General features: G+C 45.8%; 1 protein-coding gene across 1 annotated transcript in view; it reads left to right on the plus strand.

The window, feature by feature from the left end:
• Window positions 1–8797, plus strand: part of LOC139566745 (uncharacterized) — a 28725-nt gene extending 19928 nt beyond the window's left edge. Inside the window, exon 7 of the mRNA XM_071388031.1 lies at window positions 2615–8797. Within this exon, the coding sequence (XP_071244132.1) occupies window positions 2615–3541 (927 nt within the window). The 3' untranslated portion in view covers window positions 3542–8797. The remainder of the gene's footprint in view (window positions 1–2614) is intronic.
• Window positions 8798–12320: the final 3523 nt, after the last annotated feature.

The raw sequence follows: 12320 nt of genomic DNA on the forward strand, positions 1-12320 counted from the left end.
TCGAATGGGACTGTAGGTCTAATAAATCCCCCTAGAGTCTATTGATACACCAATAAGTAACACTTAAAAATCCCATCAAAATCTTTCAGTTTAAGCTAGAGATATCTGTTTTGTGGCATAGGCTGCGTCTCAATCCATCACATCCGTATCTGCGGTGGAAGGTGGCCAAGCTACAGTGGTGTTTGTCAGACCATGAGACCTCATGAAAACGGCTGTAGCGTCTGAACGGTTTGGCCTACAAAGCGAATATGGAAAGATGAGACTATCACGAAAACGATCCATTTTGCTCTACGATCCCCACAAGTGTCACGGGACTCGTCTGAATGTAACTGGAACCAGTTTTTAAAAATTAACGGAAGTATGGAGGTAGTTTTGTGTCTACCACAAAAAGGGGTTAAATATGTGTAAAAGAAAAGCACAAATATTTCCTGAGCTTTCTTATATCTCCTAGATTTAGGACAGACACTTCAAAACCTTATTCCTTTTTATTTATTTAGTCCATTTATGAATGTGTTATTCAATGCGTTTTCATGGGATTTGGTACTAAAGGCCAAAGTCTATATTTGATCAAATTTTCTACATTGTAGAATAATAGTGAAGACATCAAAACTATGAAATAACACATATGGAATCATGTAGTAACGAAAAAAGTGTTAAACAAATCTAAATATATTTTATATTTGAGATTCTTCAAAGTAGCCACCCTTTGCCTTGATGACAGCTTTGCACACTCTTGGCATTCTCTCAACCAGCTTCATGAGGTAGTCACCTGGAATGCATTTCAATTAACAGGTGTGCCTTGTTAAAAGTTAATTTGTGGAATTAATTTCCTTCTTAATGCGTTTGAGCCAATCAGTTGTGTTGTGACAAGGTAGGGGTGGTATACAGAAGATAGCCCTATTTGGTAAAAGACCAAGTCCATATTATGGCAAGAACAGCTCAAATAAGCAAAGAGAAACAACAGTCCATCATTACTTTAGGACATGAAGGTCAGTCAATCTGGAGAATTAAGAACTTTGAAAGTTTCTTCAAGTGCAGTCGCAAAAACCATCAAGCTATATGATGAAATTGATTCATGAGGACCGCCACAGTAATGGAAGACCCAGAGTTCTCTGCTGCAGAGGATAAGTTCATTAGAGTTACCAGCCTCAGAAATTGCAGCCCAAATAAATGCTTTACAGAGTTCAAGTAACAGTCACATCTCAACATCAACTGTTCAGAGGAGACTGCATGAATCAGGCCTTCATGGTCAAATTGCTGCAAAGAAACCACTACTAAAGGACACCAATAAGAAGAAGAGACATGCTTGGGCCAAGAAACACGATCAATGGAAATTAGACCGGTGGAAATCTGTCCTTTGGTCTGATGAGTCCAAATTAGAGATTGTTGGTTCCAACCGCTGTGTCTTTGTGAGATGCAGAGTAGGTGAACGGATGATCTCCGCATGTGTGGTTCCCACCGTGAAACGGTGGAGGTGTGATGGTGTGGGGGTGCTTTGCTGGTGACACTGTCTGTGATTTGTTTAGAATTCAAGGCAGTCTAAAACAAGCATGGCTACCACAGCATTCTGCAGCGATACAAGGCAAAGGGTGGCTACTTTGAAGAATCTCAAATATATATATTTTTTAGATTTGTTTAACACTTTTTTTGTTACTACATGAATCCATATGTGTTATTTCATAGTTTTGCTGTCTTCACTATTATTTTACAATGTAGAAAATAGCAAAAAATTAAATAAAAACCTTTGAATGAATAGGTGTGTCCAAACTTGACTGGTACTGTATATCTATTTTTAGACCTACAATTTCAAAATCAAATAGCTAAATAATCCACGGTATGACCATCTTAGAACAATAATAACCCCCCAGTCTTAAACTCTAGAGAAATAATATTTATTTGAGCATTTTGTCACTTGATAATGAATTAACAGTAGTTGTGAATGTTTTGACATTACCTTTGAGCTGTAGCTTGTCTTTGATCAGGTATTTTATTTGGAGCTGGCTGAATTCCAGACTGGCTGCTAGGTCACTGAGATATTTGTGCACACATTTTTGTTATTGTACATTTACCGCTTATTCTCCCCAATTTCGTGATTTCCAATTGGTAGTTAGTCTTGTCCCATCGCTGCAACTCTCCTACAGACTCGGGAGAGGCGAAGGTCGAGAGCCATGCGTCCACCGAAACACAACCCTGCCAAGCCGAACTGCTTCTTGACACACTGCTCACTTAACCCGGAAGCCAGCCGCACCAATGTGTCGGAGGAAACACTGTCCATTTGCACACAACTTCTAGCATTGATAATTTCTTGTTGATGGGCTGTAGTACATTCCAAATCAAATGTCCATAGATTCGTTTCTGCATCTTTTCGCTCCTTGGGGAGCTTGTTCTGATGGTTAATGTTTTCTAATCATAGAAAGAAAAATGGGTGTGCTCAGCTCAAATGTTCATAGTGACAAAAGTTCTGCGGGTGCCGCTGATGAAGGCTGCCGGCGAAATGCATCCATTTGTTCTGGCCTCTGTTGCTAAACATGACATTTGAGCTGAGCACGTGTGTACAGCAAATTGTTTCTTATATAAACCTAAATATGCTCTTCTGTACAATTTGTGTTTGCAGTCTGCAGTCCATGAAGACCTGCAGATATCAGGTGTTACTGGCGGGAGAGACTGGACCTCTGAGGCGGCTGGACACAAACCCTGGCCTCAGATCAGGATAGTGGATCAGGAGCTGTCACGCTTCCTTCCCAAGTCGGAACCAGGACCCAACCATGAAGGAAAGAGACTCCACCACTACACAGAACACAACCAGTGGACAGGGGGACTGAACACCCTCAGTCCTGGTGGTCATCAGAGAGACAGAGGCTCCAATCAGGGATCCAGTCTGCAGCCCAGACCCTTCTCTTCACAGTCTCAGTTCAGGGATGAAGCAGGACCTGGGGCTGATAGAGACATACCCTCCTGTTCCTATGATACAAACACCACAGTATCCATGATGAACAAAGCAGGTCACCCTGGGCTTCAGCCTTCACAGAGGGTGGTGGGCGACCCCCCTGGGGGTTGTCTTTCAGGAAGTCTGTCTTCTTCAGGGTCTCGTCTAATGCCTGGTGACTGGGTTCATAGAAGTCCTGGACCTGGGTCTAGCCTTCCTCAGTTACCTCATGGTCACCCCACCAATACAGACAGGGTAAGGATGGGCGTTCACCACGAGATGTACCTTGCTTATAACACAGCACACAATCCCAACAACACACAAACAATGACAAGAGGTCAAGGAGGGAGCTCAAAGACTAACCACCTGAGGGCGATGGCTCCTGCTTCTACCTCCTCTGGTGTCATTGGGAGGCTGAGCTTTAGGACAGACGCAGACAAGCCGTACGCCTGCCCCACGTGTGGGAAGCGCTTTACTGAGGCGACCTATGTGAAGAAGCACCAGACCGTTCACACCAAGGAGAGGCCCTTCAAGTGCAAACTATGTCACAAGAGCTTCTCCTTCCTGACTAACCTTACCAGACATAGGAGTGTCCACAAAGGAGAGAAATCGTAGCAGTGTGGCTTGAGTTTTACACAGGGGATATCTGGGAACCATTCTTTAGCTGACATGACCAAAAGTATGTGGACACCTGCTCGTCGAACATCTCATTCCAAAATCATGGGCATTAATATTGGTATCGCCTTTGCTGCTATAACAGCCTCCACTCTTCTGGGAAGGCTTTCCACTACATGTTGGAACATTGCTGCAGGGACTTCCTTCCATTCAACCACAAAATAATTAGTGAGATCGGGCACTGATGTTGGGCAATTAGGCCTGGCTCGCAGTCGGCGTTCCAATTCATCCCAAAGGTGTAAGATGAGGTTGAGGTCAGGGCTCTGTGCAGGCCAGTCAAGTTCTTCCACACCGATCTCAACAAACCATTTGTGTATGGACCTCGCTTTGTGCACAGGGGCGTTGTCATGCTGAAACAGGAAAGGGCCTTCCCCAAACTGTTGCCACAAACTTGGACGCACAGAATCGTCTAGAATGCCATTGCATGCTGTAGCGTTAAGATTTCCCTTCACTGGAATTAAGGGTCCTAGCCCGAACCATGAAAAACAGCCGAACTTTACAGTTGGCACTATGGATTCGGGCAAGTAGTGTTCTCGTGGCATCTGCCAAACCCAGATTTGTCGGTCGGACTGCCAGATGGTGAAGTTGGACTGCCAGATTGTGAAGCGTGATTCATCACTCCAGAGAATACGTTTCCTCTGCTCCAGAGTCCAATGGCGGCAGCTTTACACCATTCCAGCCAACCTTTGGCATTGCGCATGGTGATCTTAGGCTTGTGTGCGGCTGCTCGGCCATAGACACCCATTTCATGAAGCTCCTGAACAGTTCTTGTGCTGACGTTGCTTCCAGAGGCAGCTTGGAACTGGATAGTGAGTGTTGCTACTGACGATTTTTACACGCTACGCGCTTCAGCGGTCCAGTTCTGTGAACTTGTGCGGCCTACCACTTCACGGCTGAGCCATTGTTCCTACTAGACGTTTCCATTTCAAAATAACAGCATTTACAGTTGACCGGGGCAGCTATAGCAGGGCAGAAATTTGACAAACTGACTTGTTGGAAAGGTGGCATCCTGTGACGGTGCCACATTGAAAGGCACTGAGCTCTTCAGTAAGGTCATTCCACTACCAATGTTTGTTTATGGTGTGAGCAGACCAAGTACTTTGAGGCTGCTCTAAAGCGGAAAGGTGGAATAAACAAGTCAGGAGCAGGTTTTCTTAAATTGAACAAAGTTCTCTATTGATGTCTTTCTTCCTTCTCAAACAATCCCACACAATCAAGGATGATCTCACAAGGAAAACAGAAGTCTTCTTCTTTACAGGAACAAGGAACACAACTTTTAACTATAACATAATTACGGCTGTAATGCAAGAAACCATTTGGCTATTCTGTTGTTATTGTTTCTCTTACCGGCCATCCACGTGAGGGGAGCATGGTCAGTAACGAGGGTGAACCTACGCCCGAGTAGGTAGTATCGGAGATACTCGAGGGCCCACTTAATGGCTAGGGCCTCTTTCTCTACGGTAGCATATCTCCATTCCCGATCACAGAGCTTTCTACTTATGAAGAGAATAGGCCTCTCTGCTTCGCCTTCACCCTGAGCGTCTATCTTCACAGTAAACTCTTGGGAGAAGTCAGTAGCCTGCAGAACGGGATCAGAGCACAGGCTATCTTTTAGCAACTGGAAGGCGTCTTCCGTCTCATCCTTCCACGCTACACAGTTTGGCAGGTTTTTCTTAATGAGGTTTATGAGGGGGGTGGCAATGGTTGCATATCCTGGGATGAAACTGCAATAATATCCCGTTATCCCCAAGAAGGCTCGGACGTCCCACTTCGTCTGGGGCCGAGGCCAGTCCCGAATTGCCCTGGTCTTTTCTGCCTGTGGGCGTATTTTTCCATTCCCCACAGTGTATCCCAGTTATTCCGCTTCGGACAGACCCAGGCAGCATTTTTTTGGATAGGCTGTCAGCCCTGTAGTCTCCAGGCTCACGAGCACCGCAGTCGCAGGGGGTGGTTATCCCAGTCCTCACTGTGGATGACCACATCGTCTATGTACGCCGCTGAGTACTCTTGATGGGGCCGTAGAATGTTATCCATGAGGCGTTGGAAAGTCGCCGCAGCCACATGCAGTCCAAAGGGCATCCTCACATACTGAAAATGCCCCTCCAGTGTGGCGAAGGCAGTCTTTGGGCGGTCCTCCGGAGCTACCGGCACTTGCCAATATCCCTTCGTCAGTTCCAGGGTGGTGATGAACTTGGCCTTTCCCAAGCGCTCCAAGAGTTCATCCACGCGGGGCGTGGGACACGCGTCAAACGTAGAGATGGCGTTTACGCCGCTAATGTCATTGCAGAACCTCATACTACCATCGGGTTTGGGGACAAGGACTATGTTACTGGACCACTCACTCATAGATGGCTCGATCACCCTCATCCTCAGCATCTCCCTTACCTCGTTCTTTGCGTTGACTCGGCGTGCCTCCTGTAAGGCCGGATATGCACCTTCTTGCCGGGTTCGGTGTGGATATGTTTGCCCTGGGAAGGGAGAGAATACCCTGCCGAATTGCATAATCAGCTTGTCTAGCCATCTCGACTGCTCCAGCAGGAGAGTTTGGCAATAGCGCACCTGTAGTGGGGCCTCCTCTTTTTCCTTGTCCTCCACTGCCATCAAAGACACACCCTCTCTTCCATGGTACTTGTTCAGCAGGTTGATATGATAGAGTTGGACCTTCTTCCTCCTGTCAGGTTGCTTGATGCGGTAATTGACCAGTGAGATCCTTTCCTTTACCTCGTAGGGCCCCCTCCACTGTGTCAGCAAGCAGTGTTTGGCCGTGGGCACGAGTATCCGTAACTTTCTCTCCCTGGGTGTTGCTGACTTATCGTAGCCTTCTCCATATGCTCCTTTACCATGGGCCAGACTGCCAACAGGCGGTCCCGCATCAGGGGTAACATGTTCTATCGTCGACCGGAATGGGCTAAGTTTGGCTAAGTCGAGGATCCCTCGACATGGTCTGCCGTACAGCAATTAGAACGGGGAAAACCCTGTGGACGCCTGGGGTACTTCTCGCAGGGCAAACATTAAGTGGAGCAGAAGCATGTCCCAGTTTTTCCTGCTCTGGTCACCACTCTTCTCAACATGCTTTTAATCGTTTTGTTCAGGCGTTCGCACTAACCGTCTGTCTGTGGGTGGAATATGCTTGTATGTATCTGTTGAACCTGGTATAACCAACACAGGTCCTTCATCAACCGGGACATGAATGGGGTTCCCTGGTCGGTTAGGATCGTCTTGGGAAGGCCCCCCTTGGGAGAACAGCATGAACAATTCCTTGGCGATTCCCTTTGACGACATGTTGCGAAGGGGTATGGCCTCAGGGAATTTGGTAGCATAATCTACGACAACCAGGGTGTATTCGTGTCCTCTGGCATTTTCGGGAGAGGTACCACGAGGTTCATAGCTATGCGTTCGAAGGGGGTCTCTATAATGGAAGAGGAATCACAGGTGTGGCCGTGGGGCCATACGCTGACATTGATCACACGTCCTACAATACCTGGCCACATCTCGGGTGACACGCCAATAGAACCTCTGCATGATTCTGTCGATCGTTTTTGTCCCGTGCCAGGTTTCCTCCTAGGACGTGGGAATGGGCTAGCTGTAGGACAGTATCCCTGTATGGTCTAGGCACCATTAGTAATTCATGTTTTCCCCCCTTCGTTGCACGACCCAATACAAGAGGCCCCGCCTGATTGCATAGTAGGGAAGAGAGGGCTCTCACTTGATACGTCGATATTTCTCCCATCGATCACCTTCACCTTCCTCATGGCATCCCGTAGGTCTGGGTCTCTATGCTGAACGGTGCTGAACTGTCCCTTTAATTCTTGGGGCAGGTCGACCTCGGTAAAGGGGTGTGGAGTTTGTTTCCCATCTCCGTCGGGGGTGCCCAGGAGAATCCCTTCCAGGTTCCCTCCTCTGACGGGGCTTCAAATATATCCCGTAGCCTCTGGTTGCTCCTTCCTTCCTCCGTCATGTATAACACTTCGCAGGTGTCTTCATCTGAGGTTTCCTGGAATAGCTGTTGGAGGCGTTGGGTTTGTATGTCTTCCTCTGCTCCAGAGGACGAGGCTACGTTTCCTCGGGCTTGGACTTGGATTTTTCTTTCTCTGCTTTCCTGCCCCCCTACGGTGGCCTGGACTTTGGCATGTGATAGAGAGACCTGATCCCCTTTGTACGGTGCGTAAAGTCGTCTGCCGAAGCTCCTTGTATAGGGGACAGTCTCTACTGATCAATAATGGCACCTTCAGCTGGGGTACTTTCCCGGCCCTGACTGTACACCTTCCATTCAGGGGGAGAATGGACAGACTCACGATGGGATAATAGTGGGTGTCTCCATGGATACAGGACACGGCTACTTTGTCTGGTAGCAGTATTGCTGTGGTCACCATCTGCTCCTCCACTAACGGAACCATACTGGCTGGGGCTGTTTCTGCTAACCAACAGGGGCGATCCTGCCCTCTCGGACAGGGCTGTGTGGGGACGGGCAGCGAGGACTCAGTGGCCATGGCCTCGTCCTTTCTGGGACATTGTGGGGCATAATGGTCCGGAGACGGGCATTTATAGCACCGACCCTGCTGTGTGGGGGATGACTTCTCCCACGTCCGGAGCGGGTTTGGATGTTTTGGTTTTGGTGGCGGACGTGTCGGGGTTAATCGGGGAACGCTCTTGGCAGAGTCCTTCCGGTCCTCCTTGTCCCCTTTTAGCAACTCCCATGTAGATCGGTACGTTTCCACAGCCTGGGCTATTGATAAAATAATTTATATGTTTAAAGATAATGATTAAATAATTCCACTTTGAAACCATATAATTGTATGAAATGTATTAGAATCATAAAACTATAATCTGATGATGTGTGTAGTTTTAGTCAGAATTAGAACAAGGACCTTTTGTTCGTTTTTAGTAAGCATGGTGCAAGTGTGAAACAAATGATAAGAGGAGCTATCGACAGACAAGCTGTACCTCTGTGTTCCTTACAGGACATTCTGTCTCCACCCGTGGAGGGGAGAAACTGTTAGGCTTGCAGAAAATTATGAAACATGTTGCAGATTAAACAATGTATCTGTGTAATGGAAAAACACTGACTGTCTGAGCAAGGCGTAGCTTAAGATTTTAACTTGTTTGTGTTGTGGCGCTACAGTGTGTGTTATAAAGACTGGGTTTGCATTTTTGATGTTGGAACGTTCCCGTGAATAAACATTTTGACTATTGTAAGCTGGGACTCTTATCTGTTTCATTCAACCAGAATCTTACAAACTCTGGGTTGCAGACTGGGTAGATTAATTGAAGTTTATGAACATTGATAACAAAATTCTCATAACAATTTGGTCCTTCGAGACGGATTCCAATACCTGTCCCTGTCATCCGAAGGCAACACGCCGAAAACCGTGCACGGGCGGGTCTTTGACCCGTAAATTAAAGACCTGTCCCCTGACATTGGGGTTCCATAACAGGCCGGTATATATATACGGGTGACAGAGACAGTGACGGAATCCTACCGACATTGCTTTTCCCAGTCTACAAGACAAGGTCAGTAAATCTTTATTCACGAATTTGGGGGAATATTTTAAGACATCTTGGACTTGAAATTCTAAACACCTAGAATTAATCAAGGATAGGAACTTAGGTATTCTAAACAGATTCACCGTGACGGTTTAATACTTTGTGTATTAACAAAATCAATCAGGTCCGCGAAGACCTGAGGTACATGTGCACGACCATAAATAAAACTAGCTTAATTGAGGTCTGTGAGAAAAGGCAGAGAGGTTATTAATTAACAAGGGATATAAAATAGGTGCTGTGAGAGGACGGTGATTTTGTGCAAATAGGATAACTTAAATGGTTAATTAATATGTGGTAAATTAACCATAGATCCGATTCAAAAGACATATCTAAATAAAGTCGTAAATTGAGGAGAGGAGAGGATATGAAATAGAGATAGGACGGTAATTCTATGCGAACAAAATAACTCAAGTGGTCAATTAACAAGAGTGAATTAACCATAGATCTGATTCAAAAGACAATACTGAAATAAAGTCCAAAAAGGAAGAAAGGAAAAGTGAAGCCTAATATAGCGGGGTGAGATACGAGATATTAACGAGTCAAAAGTCACAAGGAACAAGAGAAAAATAGGCTGCTAACTAGGGCCTTACGACCCCTGGAAAATAGCTTATAGTTGTAGACGTGTGAGACCTAATGTCCGATCGAAAGACACCTCTATAGATAAAGTTTCAAGAAAGGAAAAGCACACATAGGTTAAGAGATACACATAGATTGTGAGCATAGAGTGGGAGCACACACATAGGGAGTAGTGACATACACATCAATTGTGAGACACATAGATTGTGAGATGAGATCAGAGTTTTAAAAGCACATACACATACAGTATATCACAAAAGTGAGTACACCCCTCACATTTTTGTAAATATTTGAGTATATCTTTTCATGTGACAACACTGAAGAAATGACACTTTGCTACAATGTAAAGTAGTGCGTGTACAGCTTGTATAACAGTGTAAATTTGCTGTCCCCTCAAAATAACTCAACACACAGCCATTAATGTCTAAACCGCTGGCAACAAAAGTGAGTACACCCCTAAGTGAAAATGTCCAAATTGGGCCCTGTGTCAATATTTTGTGTGGCCACCATCATTTTCCAGCACTGCCTTAACCCTCTTGGGCATGGAGTTCACCAGAGCTTCACAGGTTGCCACTGGAGTCCTCTTCCACTCCTCCATGACGACATCACGGAGCTGGTGGATGTTAGAGACCTTACACTCCTCCATCTTCTGTTTGAGGATGCACCACAGATGCTCAATAGGGTTTAGGTCTGGAGACATGCTTGGCCAGTCCATCACCTTTACCCTCAGCTTCTTTAGCAAGGCAGTGGTCGTCTTGGAGGTGTGTTTGGGGTCGTTATCATGTTGGAATACTGCCCTGCGGCCCAGTCTCCGAAGGGAGGGGATCATGCTCTGCTTCAGTATGTCACTGTACATGTTGGCATTCATGGTTCCCTCAATGAACTGTAGCTCCCCAGTGCCGGCAGCACTCATGCAGCCCCAGACCATGACACTCCCACCACCATGCTTGACTGTAGGCAAGACACACTTGTCTTTGTACTCCTCACCTGGTTGCCGCCACACACGCTTGACACCATCTGAACCAAATAAGTTTATCTTGGTCTCATCAGACCACAGGACATGGTTCCAGTAATCCATGTCCTTAGTCTGCTTGTCTTCAGCAAACTGTTTGCGGGCTTTCTTGTGCATCATCTTTAGAAGAGGCTTCCTTCTGGAACGACAGCCATGCAGACCAATTTGATGCAGTGTACGGCGTATGGTTTGAGCACTGACAGGCTGACCCCCCACCCCTTCAACCTCTGCAGCAATACTGGCAGCACTCATATGTCTATTTCCCAAAGACAACCTCTGGATATGACGCTGAGCACGTGCACTCAACTTCTTTGGTCGACCATGGCGAGGCCTGTTCTGAGTGGAACCTGTCCAGTTAAACCGCTGTATGGTCTTGGCCACCGTGCTGCAGCTCAGTTTCAGGGTCTTGCCAATCTTCTTATAGCCCAGGCCATCTTTATGTAGAGCAACAATTCTTTTTTTCAGATCCTCAGAGAGTTCTTTGCCATGAGGTGCCATGTTGAACTTCCAGTGACCAGTCAGTATGAGGGAGTGTGAGAGCGATGACACCAAATTTAACACACCTGCTCCCCATTCACACCTGAGACCTTGTAACACTAACGAGTCACATGACACCGGGGAGGGAAAATTGATAATTGGGCCCAATTAGGACATTTTCACTTAGGGGTGTACTCACTTTTGTTGCCAGCGGTTTAGACATTAATGTCTGTGTGTTGAGTTATTTTGAGGGGACAGCAAATTTACACTGTTATACAAGCTGTACACTCACTACTTTACATTGTAGCAAAGTGTCATTTCTTCAGTGTTGTCACATGAAAAGATATACTCAAATATTTACAAAAATGTGAGGGGTGTACTCACTTTTGTGATATACTGTAGATCGTGAGAAGAAGCAGAATAACAAGGAAAGGTAATTGAATAACATGGGTAGTAAATCCTCAAAGGAGGTCCCGGAATTAACCGGGGATGAGAGGTAAATCTAATGCCCAAAATGGATAAAGAAGTATGAATTTGAGAGACGTCTAGATGTAGAAAAATTTGAATTAATGATAAAGTAGATACATAAGACATGTGTAGATAGTCAAGGGAAACAGCAGGTCGAGGGTTAGAAACCTGGCTGTCTGAAGCCCGGAAAAGAAGGTAAGAAGGCAAGTGTAGAGAAAGGGTGAGAGAAAGTTACAAGAAGGATATCAGCAGGGGGAAAATGATGTGTGTGTGAGACCTAATAACTTATCAAAAGTCACAATAGTAATTATTCCTAAATTCTGAGTAGGAGATAGAGAGAGTGAAAAAAGTCAAGAGAGGAAAGGAAAAGAGAAGATAAGGGGACATACAGAGAGAAAGAGGCAGAGACAACGAGAATCATCGCCGGAGAAATGCTTGGACCTTTAAATTAGGGCTATTTTCTGGGAATTGTCTCGGTAGTACGTGCCTTATTTTACGACTACAGACAATTATAAATAGGGTTATTGGCGAGGAGTCTTCATCAGTTCAATAGCTTTGGTGGTCCAGGGGTATAATTTTCACCTACCACACGGGAGATCCTGGTTCGTATCCCAGCCTATGCACCAATTGACTAAAATCTGG

Source organism: Salvelinus alpinus, chromosome 39 (assembly GCF_045679555.1).
Source record: "Salvelinus alpinus chromosome 39, SLU_Salpinus.1, whole genome shotgun sequence".
NCBI classification, from domain to species: Eukaryota; Metazoa; Chordata; class Actinopteri; order Salmoniformes; family Salmonidae; genus Salvelinus; species Salvelinus alpinus.